This window comes from Megalops cyprinoides, chromosome 23 (genome assembly GCF_013368585.1).
Source record: "Megalops cyprinoides isolate fMegCyp1 chromosome 23, fMegCyp1.pri, whole genome shotgun sequence".
Classification (NCBI taxonomy): Eukaryota; Metazoa; Chordata; class Actinopteri; order Elopiformes; family Megalopidae; genus Megalops; species Megalops cyprinoides.
Window position 1 is genome coordinate 10,782,764 of NC_050605.1, and position 13,262 is coordinate 10,796,025.

At 46.9% G+C, this 13,262-nt stretch overlaps 1 protein-coding gene across 11 annotated transcripts in view; it reads right to left on the reverse strand.

The window, feature by feature from the left end:
* LOC118770297 (oxysterol-binding protein-related protein 8-like) overlaps nt 1–13,262 on the reverse strand; it is an 80,816-nt gene that overhangs the window by 16,183 nt on the left and 51,371 nt on the right. For 9 of the 11 annotated variants that reach the window (XM_036517887.1, XM_036517894.1, XM_036517884.1 and 6 more), the window contains one exon: nt 1,215–1,285. In XM_036517887.1, coding sequence (XP_036373780.1) covers nt 1,215–1,285 — 71 coding nt within the window. Of the gene's footprint in view, nt 1–1,214; nt 1,286–10,284; nt 10,623–13,262 lie in introns of those variants that run through there. The other 2 variants (XM_036517892.1, XM_036517883.1) reach the window with 1 other exon arrangement.

Consider the following 13,262-nt stretch of genomic DNA (forward strand, 5'->3'; position numbering starts at 1 on the left):
TATGGAGACTGACAAGACAGTCAAATCTTTGGACAGGATCACATGGGCAAGGTTTCCTTTTTGATTGTGCAATTTATAAATACTGCATTTTACAAAAAAGAATCACTGCTGTAATTATTATAACTATGTAAATATGAGTCCAGCAGGATGCGGAAGACAAGGAGTGCTTGTATTTGTGCGGCTGTGAAGCAAAGCCTGACGCCGATATTTCATTTTTGTGGGCTGAGACTTCATCATATGCCTCTGTGGAGTTTACTGGTTGCAAGCGCAAGCTATGAAATTCTGAGAACGCTCATCTTGAAGAACTTTGAACAAACCAGCGTTGAAGGCTATTTTATGATGCTGAAATGGGTGAGCAATAATCTCTCCAGAGCCCAAGGCCCTGATTGATTAAGGAGTACAATGCGCATCTACGCTTTCAACAGGGAATCCGTCTGGGATGTGATAGCAGTTCTCTCGTTTGTGGACTCGGAAGGCCCTCTTCACGTAGTCTGTGCAGACCTTCCGCGGAGATGCTAACTCTATTAATGAGGCTGGGTAGCAGAGGACTCTTTACCTGATGGTATGACTCAGAGGTAAATGAGACTCAGATCTGCCCTGCCAAGACCATCAACTCCTTGCACATGCATTGCCTTAAACTAAAACCTTTAACTAGGATTCATTCCAGATGGGAATGTTCCATAAAAAATCTCAAATTCCAATTAGATAAACACGATAACGGTTAACATGGTCAACGGCTGCAAGGTAAACCACTGATCATTTGTCAGAGATCTTCCCTAGGTGCTTTTTAACTGCCTCTGGAGTACTAGATGATACAGGACTTCACAGTGAGTACCTACATTGTGCGGATGTTTTTTGGTCCATGTACAATGTTAGGCTGACACTTGGAGTGATGGCCCGGGGGGCTGCAGGATTGCGAAAGGCAAGCCCCGCTCACTCCCCAAGTCCCACGTCTCATTTCAGCCTTCACTTCAGCCTGCACTTCGGAGCGGTAACTTTAATACACTCCAGCCAGCGCCTCATGTTCAGTTATGCTTGTTGGCGTACCAAAGTCGACGGGGGTGAAACTCTTGACGCTCAACGCTCTAGACTGCTGACAAGAGGCGTTACAAAGTGAAACGTATTTCTTGCTTTTTGTTGCTTTACTGGAGGAGAACACAGAGGGCCACACCAGCAATCCCAGAATGCCTCACAGCAGAAACGGCAGCGCCTACCTTGCTCTTGGATATAGATAGTGTGGAGTCCTCTTTCAGCTGCAGGAGGTCTTCCTTTCCCCTGTCAAAACCTGCAGACAGAGAGGGACAGTAGTTAGTCTTAAAGGCCATGCCCCGGACACCGGGCTCAGGACAGCACATCTATCACCTGTCATGGTGTCCTCATCAGAGGGTGTCATCAGAGTCCTTTTATTGACAGAGAGAGTGACAGACTGTAATTAAGACACAACTCCGTCCGGTCATTCCAAGTGCCCTGCGGAACGGAGACACCCGGGGAGATATGAACTCTTTATATATAGCAGTTATTGGATTTCTACGAGAAGGAGTTTATTGATTCAGTGCAAAAATCTATCGCACCACTCTGGAAAAGGAAAGAAAAAATATTTTGGCTCTTCAAATTCCATCACCAAGGACACAAGAAATAGCTGAAAGGTCCATAAAAGGAGAAAGCGTGGTGGCAGTGATCTTAAATAAAAAAAAAATGGCTAGACTTAATTCAAACTCTGAGGCTTCTATAACAATCTGAATGTTGAGGGTTGGCTCAACATTTCAGAAGCTTTTAGCAATCTCTAGTCTGGACCTTATTCCCAAAGGTTATCCTTTTAAGTGGCACTAAACCGAAAAAATTACTCTAATATTGAAGGTTTTTAGATGCTCACTTTTCAGCAGAAATAAAGGTACAGCTTGCTCCTGTGACTGCAGCACATCTAATTTCCACTCCGGCTGGAGTGACAGAGGTGGGTGGAGGCGTGATTTTGGTACAGCCGTTTTGATGGTTGAATCAAGTGCATTTCAAGTACACTGATCACAAAGACATCTCCATGAAGAAATCCAGTTCTTCCACTGGTATAAGTACACTAGTATCAAATCATTCACAATGAAGACGAAATATAACAATGAGCAGAGGCCCCTGACTGTATCTGGTCAGATTTAGAATGCTGAATAGATCTATTGTATCATTTGTTCTCTGACCAGATGGCCTAAGCAAGCACAACTACATTTTTACATATTAACCACAAACACGGCTGGATTTTCACTAAAGCCATTCAGACACAGTGCTTATTCCAGCACTGCAACAGCAGTGCCCCACCTAAGGATCAACTGTGAAACCCTCTAATTAGTTGCCATACTTCACCACTACATCACACCACCGGCACTCTGATGCTGCAGTGTAGTATTGTGGAAAGGAGCAGGACTTGTAACCAAAAGGTTGCTGGTTCGATTCCCTGCTGGGGCACTGCTGCTGCACCCCTAGGCAAGGTAGTTAACCCACAATTGCATCAGTAAATATCCAGCTGTATGAATGGATAACATATAAAAAATTGTAACCTATGTAAGTTGCTCTAGATAAGAGCGCCTGCTAAATGCCAATAATGTAATGTAATGATGAAAAGGACCTCACATTCTAAACACTCTTTCATTCAGCATCAGCAAAGCCAGTTGAGTCTGAAACCCTAAGCTGACAGGTGATTCTGCAGGTAAAACACATGTATATCACACTTTTTTTCTTTTTTCCCCCCACAAAGGCACCATCCTTTTCCCACCCTGTTCAGCTCTGTTAAAAATAGCAAATCAACCGGCGTCCTACAAGGCATTAAGCCCTCATTCAGAGAAAAGTGGCCCATTAGCAGCTGAGGCTTTTAAAGATCGACTCCGAAGGCCTCAGGCATTATTCATAGACTTCCACCGGAGCAGAGTGCTGAGTTTAACTTCAGCAACGATGGGAGGATTTACGGCTCAGGCAAGACTTCTAAAAACTCTTGTGCCGGTGGACACGCACGGATGCAAAAGTGATATAAAGCAAGTGTGATCAAACGAAGGACAGCATTTATTATTCATAAATCTCCCCCCGTAATCAAGTGAATGTCCATTTTTCAATCTGATGTTTCATTCGCAGAGGTTCATAAATGTCACCACCATCAATAAACATGAACGTTCAAATAAACTGATCCAAAAGTAGGACTGAATTTCTCAGGAAAAAAAGTCAAAATCAATGATACACAACAAAAAAACAGAACTACGTAGACTAATATAGACTAATTAATATACTTAATAGACTATAGACTAATATAGACTAACTAACATAGGCTAAGTAATATAGATTAACTAATAAACTAATGAACTAATATAAACTCTACATCTATAATGAGATTTAATTCAACTTGGGTTCTTTTTGTTTTGATACTAATATGAATTTGCCTCCAAATACTGCCAACTTGCACATGCACAGATCAATAACTTTGTTATTGCAAACTGAGTCCATCCTTTCAGGTTTATTCACCTTGCTGCTCGAGTTCTCTGCTCTGGTTAAGATCTCAGCAGAGGCAGCTGCCTGCGTCATTTCCAGGCCCTTCAAAGGATCAGAGCCCCGTTATCAAAGCCCACTTCAGCGCTGATTTCGGCCGCGGCGAACGTCACACGTCAGTCAAGAGCTATCGAGAATCATGCCCCTTCTTGTCCGGCCATGCCCGTGCATTGTTTTCCCGATATTCAAAAGAAGGCCGGACGTTTGCGTGTCCTCTTGGATCGGATTAAAACAACACAAACAAGACGGGAGCTCTTGTGCCATCACAGCCTATTCATAAATATCATAACGCGCCGTCCGCAAAACAATGGCCATCCATGTGATGAAGGACACATGGCTCGGACAATGCTGCTAACAGATGGGGACGCTAAATGCAGAGTGCTTCCTGAATCTCTATAATCAAACCACTCTCAGACAAATGCTATAGTGGATGCTCACAAAGGAAATCATTTAAGAGGAGAAACAAAAACATTTTTATAATGTTGCCCAATCACGACACAACATATAGGGTGTTTCGCATCGGAGTATACCTAAGCTACAGGGTGGCAATGAGAGCTAGAATCGGCCAATCGTACTGATAACAACAGGGTGACAGTAATGGTTGTTATCGGCCAATTGTACTGAGGACTGCAGGGTGCCTGTAATGGTCATAATCTGCCGACCGTAGCAAGGACTATGGCAGTAATGGCTGTAACTGGCCATTCACAGTGATGAGCTTGTATATTACAGCGGCAGCAATATCCCAACAGAAGCCCATAAAGGCTAACACACAAACTGTAACTGGGACTTCCTGTGACCTCAGTGAAAGCAAGGATCCCTTCAGCAAAGCTGATGGGAGGGAGCAGGTCTGCACAGCTGGGGGGGGTTTGACCGTGTCGGCGATCAGCGGTGAAGGAATGAGGGCCGGAGTCCCGCTGTTCCGAGTCCAGGCGCTGGCCCCGTGCCCCGCGCTATGGGGACACAGATGGATGAGCCGTGGAGTGGGGTGGCTGTGCGCTCCTCTAACCCCCCCCACCCCGCACTCTCCGTCTGCTCCGTCCTCTCTTCTCCCGTCACCTCCCTCCCACAGACATAGCCACGGCTCTCGCCACCCTGCTGTCTGAAATCCGGGGGGGGGGGGGGGGGGGGGCAGCATCGCCTGCTATGGGGTGCTCATACCCATGCCCCCCGGTGGAGCTGGTAACACTGAAAAAGCTGAGGACCCATGCATCCATTTCGCATTCCACAGCCCAGAAAGGCACTACAGTACATGGTAATCCAGCCAGCTCTCAGCCACACTTCAAAGCACTACGCCCCTGCTTTTCTAAGTGTGATCCTTCAGCACCAATCAGGTCCGTGGAGAAGTCATGCTATCACTTCTCACTTTTCCTATGAGAGGATCTTTACAGTGTCTTCCATCTGGTTATTGATCCTCCATATCCATCATGACTCACACAGCTAACATTTTAGACAGTATCCACTGATATAGCCCGCCACTTAATGAAGGAATTCCTGTTAGGTTCTGTGCTCAAGGATGCAACTGCAGTGCCTCAAACAGGATTGAAACTGGCAAACCCTTCAAAAAAAAAAAAAAAAAACAAGATTAGTTTTGAAGCACATTGCTAGACCTATTCCTTTCACAGAACAAAACGAAAAGAAATTGGATGGTTTTGAAACCCAGGCAGGCGACGCTCCGCCTCCACAGAGACCGGATCTGGACTTGTCGATACGGGGCCGCCGGCGCACGTGGGGCTCAGCGGCGACGGGCGGCAACTAGCGCTCCCGGAGATTAAAGTGAGACGGGGCTTAGGGGCGCTAACGAAAGGCCAGCGGCCGACCACAGCTCTTTCATTAAGAGGATATTCACCGGTTCTGAGAGATGCGAGAGGTCGCTGGCACGAAAAGCAGGTGGCAGGTGACGTCCCCTGTCCTCCTGTCCTCTGTCGCTCAGTGTCCCACCCCTGGCATGTCCCAGAGGTACTGCTCCTTTACCACGTGAAAGGACAGGGCCAGTGCCTGCAGTCACAAAGAGCGGCACTGTAAGCACCTATGTGCCGATCGCTGCAGGTCAACATCACAGCCATGAATGATGTTGGGCAAGAAAGAGAGGAAATGGACTGACAATCAGTCACAGACAGAACGTAACCAGAACACTGTCCTCTTTCACATTTCCCCCCTCATCACTCCATTTCAATATATGTGCAGTGTAAAATTAAATGGCATTTCTGGGCCTTTTCGCTCTTCAGGTACATCTGGATTGTTGCAGTTTGACATAAAAATGTCACAGGGGATGCTAATGTTCCGTGTAAGGGCTTCCACGTTATCAACAGAAAACAGGCTGAGTAACAAGTGACCCATTTAAATATCCATTTTACAATGCAAATAAACAAATGGGGATTTGGGGGAATTCTGACATGATTCATTAAGTAAGTAAACCCACCTGTTTAAATGTCCCTGTCTCTGTTTGTACCAGTTTAAACAGACATAAAAGGTACAGTGGTATTAGGCAGGTGGGGCATTAACCAGGTTCCTTTCTTATAATGGGTATTGCCTTTCAGAGTAATGACTGCCATGTTGACCTGAGGTAACTGTGTGTGTCCACATGTTTTCTCTATGCCCTCAGAAGACTGTCATCTCTCTGCTCCACAGCGGTGGTGACAAAGAGGCTGAGCAGAAAAGGAACTTTTCCAGGATTCAGGCCCAGAGTTCAGAACCAGCGTTCAGGACCTCAGAGTTCAGATCTGAGGCCAGTGGTGAATATCTTGTGTAAAAGCTCTGGTTTCAAAGAGAGACGATTAAAGCCCGGGTGGACGAGGCAAATCCTTTCTGTCTAATCCATGTAACAGACAGGACTGGGGCAGAGCTAGACTTGAGGCCCCATTATGGTCCCTCTCAGAACAAGGTAACACCATTTTCGTCCTGTCATCCCCCTATGTATAATACCCTGTTAAAAAATGAGATGAAATGGAATCATGCTGTTCACATTCTGCCAAATACCACCTAAATTCTGACATTAAACAAGCAAACAGTACCTGTCTGTGGCCTAGTAATTTGCATGAAACAGGGACACATCGATTTTGTGATTGAATGTTCAAATAATGAAATAATGTCAGCACAGAAAGAATAACACTGCAGGACGTGATGTTCGCTTAATGAAAGCCTATTCCCTTTCTCAGCCGGTTAAAAAGTGAAAGATAGAGGGTCCTCAGTTACCTCACAAAGCCACTGAAGACTGGACACCAGCACTGGAGAGGGAGAAACCATGCTCCAGTACTCATAACGTTCTGAAACACTACAGGTTTGGACTCTCACAGAGTTCTCACCGAGGGTTTGGAAACCCGAGAACATTCTGGAAATTCAGACAGCTCTGGACACTCCTAAAATTCTGGACACACCATGGGATCAAACACTCAGAGTGCTGAGACACTCCAAACACACTGACACTGGAGGAGGAGAGTTCTGCACAAGGGGATTATGGGTATTCACCCCAAGATGACCTCCTGTCCTGTAAACATTCTATAAGAGTGGATACAGGAGAGTGCACTCAGACCCTGCTATCCTTTGCCCACATGCCTGAGATTCTGGCCTCTTATCCGACTTTCTGTCAAGAGCTTCTTACATTGAATGGATTCTTACATCCCTGATTGGCCTTCATGGAAATGGAATCTTAAACCATGGAGTGATTCACCTGTCTCCACTAGGAAGGAAGTATACTGACTCTTTCCACAGCTGTTTGCCCCTCTTTATTTTGTGGTCGATTGTTCTGAAGTAACTTTTACTGCTCAGCTTGGAAATCTAGTCTGTATGCAAATATAAGCAATATGTTGTATGTTAATCACACTGTCTCTGGGTATTTGCAAGATTGATAAATGATAATAAAAATGAAATCACATCAACACATGAAAGAACAAGCATTTATTCACTGGCTTAAAAGCCTTGTGCTGACATTGATTGATTTAGGGTGATGCTCTGGCCACAATTACTGTTTGCCAGGATGAAACGCAGAGAAAATGACTGGATGATTATGAATCCTTTCCATAATGAAAACATTAGCATTCATGCTCGGGTATCATCAACTCAAAGCATTCAAAAACAAATTAAAGTGTTCTCAACAAGAACAATGCTTGGCATGAATTGATGCTTCTGAATAACATTGTAGGCAATAGCGAGTAATAGCCAATGATGAGGGAAGCAGCACAGTAACTGCTTCATTGCAGCTGAGCCATCAGGTGTGTATGGGAAAGCTGTGTGATAATCACAGAAAGAGAGAGACCAGCAGATGTATGGTACTGCGGTGCTGGTGACGCCAGTCCACAAAGGGGAGGTCACTCTCTACTCCCACCATGGACACCTTCTGCTCTCTCCAGCTACTTAGACATTGCTGCCCCCCCCACCCCCCCCTTTCCCCAAACCAAAACTCCCCTCCCTTTCCCCAACCCAAAACCCCCCTTGAGCCCATAAAGCCCACAAAGAAGCCATATGGCCACATCCACGATGTCTTGGTGAGGAGTGTGGCATCATACACAGTCCTCTGGAGCCTTTTGGTCCTTATTCTCTGCCCTGGCCACTGGGCAGCTCAGTAGGGTGTGCTAGTGCTAATGACTTTGCAGTGTACTCTTGCACTTGGGTCCTGCTCAGTCTGGTCTGATCGGGGACAGAACGCTCAGTCCCAAACACGTGGGGAAACGGAATCTCCCGCCCACGGCGCCTCCGGCTGGTGAGGAGCCGTGACGCGCTACGGGGGCGGCCGAACGCAGCACACCCCTCCGCCTCAGACAAGCGGCGTGCTGCGACAGGGAGAGAGGCGAAAGACCTGTCACGCCACAGCGGGACACTGAGCTAGTGTTACAAGCCCTCGCCACGTGACACCCCGGTGACACACAGGGAATGATGTCACGTCCTTTTCCCATTGCGGTTAACACCCCGGTCAGAACTCCTCCGTTTCCTTCTGCTTCACTGCGCAGCGGCACCAAGCAACGGCAAGACCAATAAAGAATACCGACAACACCAGAAACACCAACAAACACCAACAAACACCAACACCTACACCAACACCTACACCAACAAAACCCCACACCAACAACAGCAGCAACAAAAGCATTATAAGCAACTTCCTGCACAGCCGCTGAGACCCCCTCTGCACTCTGTGGAAAGGGACGTCACAGCCACAGGTGTATTGTCCTCGGGGAGATAATATTTCCTATGATAACTCAGGAGATAGAGGTGTTAAGACAGCAGGTTTGCGCACGCTGGCTATTTATAAATGCATGTGGGTTAAGCTGCGGAGTCATGGTCCGCCTGCAAAGCTACCCTCAGACAGCCCTGTGGCTGGGAGGGTGGGCCCCACGCTGGGTTTTCAGAGAACCAAGACTTATATTGCTTATGGAGGTTCAATGTGGTGCTGCCTGATCACTAACAGGCAGTTGTGAGGCTAGGCGGAGGCACAGTCGAAAGGGACATGAAGCTTGGGCTTCACCACCATTCAGCATCATTATCGATACATGGGCTGTAAATTGATATTATTAAGGATGAGTCTTGTAAACTGAGAGCATTTCGATACAACGTCATTTGATGTGCTGTGAACTGATATCTCATTTGACTGGGCACTGAGTGGCCCACAGAGGGTCACTTGCCGACTGACCGAAGTCCCTCCAATAAAATAACTGTCAGGACTGGCCAATAAAGAGCAATCACTGGGTACACTATTGCTTGGTGCACACATACAACACTGACCACCATGCGACTGTAAAGTCCCTATCCAACTCACTCATCATCCAGAAAAGCAACAGTGTACAGTACTTCAGAGTGAACCGTACTTACTGATACAACAAGGAACCGCTGACAGAACTGTAGCATCAATGAGAAAGAAGTTTTGATTTGGAGTGCATTCTACCACTCTTCCACAGCATTCTTTACTTCACACCGAGTGATACACGAGCAAATGTTTAAGTGAAGCAGTGTGCACATTATTCTGAGCAAATTCACAGTGACAGTCTCAGTATTCCTGTACCTAAAAAACTACTACAGCACTATTCATCCAAATACATGTGAATTCATACTCCATTCATGTTTTGGTAATGATATCCTTTGACGTTGAGCAAAGCCCACTTTTTACAGTGTGCTGGAGATATAATAACGGTCTGTAACAATTTTACAGTAAAAGCACACATTTCTGCCTGGAAAACCAGGACAGCTGTGAGAAATATTCAGAAAGATTTCTCTGGGGAGACTGTGGCTGTAGCACAGTATCAGGATCTACATTTAATTATTTATCTGTTCTGTCGATTCCTTCATCCATTAATATGGCTTACATTTTACCTAGCATCCATTTCTGCAACTGGATACTCTCCACATCATTACAGGTCAAGCATTTCAGTGTCTCCACCCAAAATAAAAACCTGTAACCTTTTGGTGACACGTTCAGTTTCCTAATCAAGAATACATGAAAATGTGGGCTTTACACAAAGGTGCCTCCGAGAGTGAAACACAAGTGGAAGCAGAGACCTTTCTGTGTTCCATCAGATTCTAATTTACCAGATATGCACCGAAAGCTAAACTGTACAGAGGAACAAATGGAATGCATTCAAAGGAAACAAAACAAATTTGCCCAAATGCACATTGTTTTCTTTAACCCTATGTCTAACACAGGAAGTGGTCTTTAGAGAAAGTTTATGTGTTATTATTAAGAAAGACCACTACTTTTGAAAAAGAAAAAAAAAAAGACTCACGCTCTTGCAGGCATCTCTGTGGACGCCAGGACAGTTGGAGGACAGTGAGAGGACCCACCTGGCAAGACGAGGGGCAGCTCATTGTAGCCCCCGAAGGAGGCGTTGCGGATGAGCTTGCGGCCGTCGGGACGGGACGGGAGGATGGAGGCAACCCCGCTGCACGCGGAGAAGCGGCGGCGGAACAGGCCTCCCTCTTCTCTCCTCATGGGGACGGCACACGGGGGCGAGGGGCCGAGAGAGGGTGTGCGCTGAGAGGTCTACTGCCCCGAGATTCTGTCCCGCAGACTGACAGAGCAGCAGCAGCAGCAGCAGTAGTGGAGGAGGCGGTCGTAGTCTGCACCACACCAGCACTGCAAGTTCTTTCCTTCTCTCCCTCTCTCTCTCTCTCTTCCACTCCCTCTGTGTCTCAGAACGTGAGATGCCGCCGGATCCCTCTCTCAGCGAATCGGCATCAAGCCGGCTCCGCCTCCTCTCCCCCCCTTCCCCCCTCCTCCTCCTCCTCCTCACAGCTGGTGGAGGTGTACCATCACACTACCCCCAGCTGCACACCGCTCCTCCCTCCCCCCCACCCCTCAGCCACTGCCTCCCCCCCCTCCCTCTCCGGCGTCTGAATGAGTCCGTCCTCTGTGTGTGAGTGCGTCTCTCCCGATCGCGCGTGCCCTCCGCTACCCCGCTGCTCCAGCACTAATCCCTCGCCTCCTCCTCCAGAGAGCTTCGCCACTCAAACGACGGCACCCGTGGACTCGCTCACACACATTCACACGCTCACTGCACGCCCCGACTGACCTCCGGTTACTACACAGCCTCATTTAATTCTGTAGAGGAGGACAGCGGCTGACAGGGACTGCTCAGCCCCCTGATGGTACTCTCCCATGGCCCAGAGAACACTGGGATCGCCTAAATACATCTCTGCGTACTCAGGTCTTTTCATCCCCCGGGGGAGGAGGAGACAAAGCTGATTAGCGGATGCGTGATTCTTAGAGCCTCGGCGGCTATGCTGTGCCGCACACAGACCAACTCCAGCGCCACAAACTGACCGCTATCTGTTTATGTAACATTCAGCAAAGTGCCACAGCTCTGTTGCGGCGGTAGTGACTACTACGGACAGGGCTGCAGCATTTCCCAGAAGGGACGCGTTCGTAATCCAGAAGGGGCAAACTGCACAGACTGTCAACACGGCTCCGTCGCCAGTGAACAACGTTGCACATACTGAAAGCAGGCCGCCTCTTCAGCCTGGCAGCAGTCTGTCAGCCGGGCCTGTCTGCTTGCGAAGTTGACTCACTGTCACGACGGAGAAGCAGTTCAGAACACAGCAACAGAAACATCACTTTGACGTTTCCAAGGCTTCAAAGGCATGCAGCTTGGATATCTACACCCTATTGTCTGCTGCAGTCTGCATCCTGGTCTGTATTCCTTCTAAGAATAGCTTCCTTCAAGCTACTAAAATTAATAACACACACGCAGCTGACCAACATCCTTCATAATAACACAGCCATTGGGTAGTACTGTCAAATCCCATCAGCCGTGTTTACAGCCGCCTATGTATACATACGTACACAAATAAAGTTGCCAGGTTATGCCATCCTGCGGGAAGGGTTCCCAGGATGGCTCTGCTTGCCTTGAGGGACACCTGCATGGCGTTTTAAGTGCCATCCTAGGGACCCACGGCAGGCACTTAGCGTGACACTCGCCATTATGAGAAACACGGAGCCTGCAGGGAGACCGCACTGAAAGGCCCATCTCAATGAACACGTCCAAAAGGGGGGGAGGGAGCCCACGGTGCGTGACGGTGTGATTTAACAGGTCAGAGCGTTTTTTTTAGGCCCACCACGGGAGCACATTACTCAGAAAATATATGAAGGCCCAATTCTCAGATTTCATTGTTACCTTGCATGCTGCATCTTAGGTCCTGTCTGAGAGGTAGACTTTTGGAGTGCTTCTACTGTAGTGTAAGTTTAGTGGGCAAATACGTAGCTTTATTTAATTAATGCCATCATTCAGTTTCCTTCTTCCAAACAAAATAACTTACTAATTTGACTAATTGTCATGGGTTCCTAAATAATTTAAGGCTTACATGTTTGTTCTTGGTAGAGGTGCGGCTTCAGTATGAAAATTCCTGTCAAGACACTCACTGAATATAACAGAGATGTTTTACTGTCATGATTTACTGTCATTTAAATGGGCAAAAGCACTAGCTTTCATCACAAACATAAAATTCTCCTCCCTGTCCACCACAAACCCTGAGGAACAGGTTGCTTTGGGGACTCCAACAAACCCTAATTTCTTAACACAGGTGATTATATGGATGCTGTCATAGATAATTGGATTTCTTATTCTAATGGAACATCAAGTCATATGTAGGAACCTTCAGCAATCAATTTTTTAAAATGTTGAACAATCTGGTTTTTGAAGGGCAAAAACATCACTAAGTATAGTCATAAAAATGATCAGGGATGTAAATTCATGCACAACTTAAAACAAACCTGATGGTCACATTTTCTACCTGACACACAACTATCATATACAGAGTCTATGCAGGGAAAAAAAAACACCTGCACACCACACTGTTTGTGCTCATAGACCTTAAATCACACATAAAGATGTATACACTCAATGGTAAAATGTATTTTCTCATGTGGGAAAGAGCAGTTAAATTACATATAAATATCATAACCCCAACCCAATATCACTAAAATGCAGTACTAAACTGAATAACTGCAATCAGGCTGGAAGTGTCAGAGCCAGTAGTTTCACAGGCACGTTCTCAGGTGAGGGAATCTCATTAACATGGGGGCAGAGCGGAGTGGAGGGAAATTACCAGCCGCTGTTCCCGGATTACAGGCTCCTCTCCTTCATTCAGCAGGGTTTAACTCCCATGAATGAGCGTGGAGGCCCAGGTCGGCCCTGCTTTCAGGAAAGGCGGCCACCGGCACCCTGCACAGCAAAGACCCGCTGCGCCACAGAGGACCACGGAGGTGAGGGACGATAAGGAAATGATTTATTCATCGGAGCAGGAGGTGGCTGTCGGTGTATATT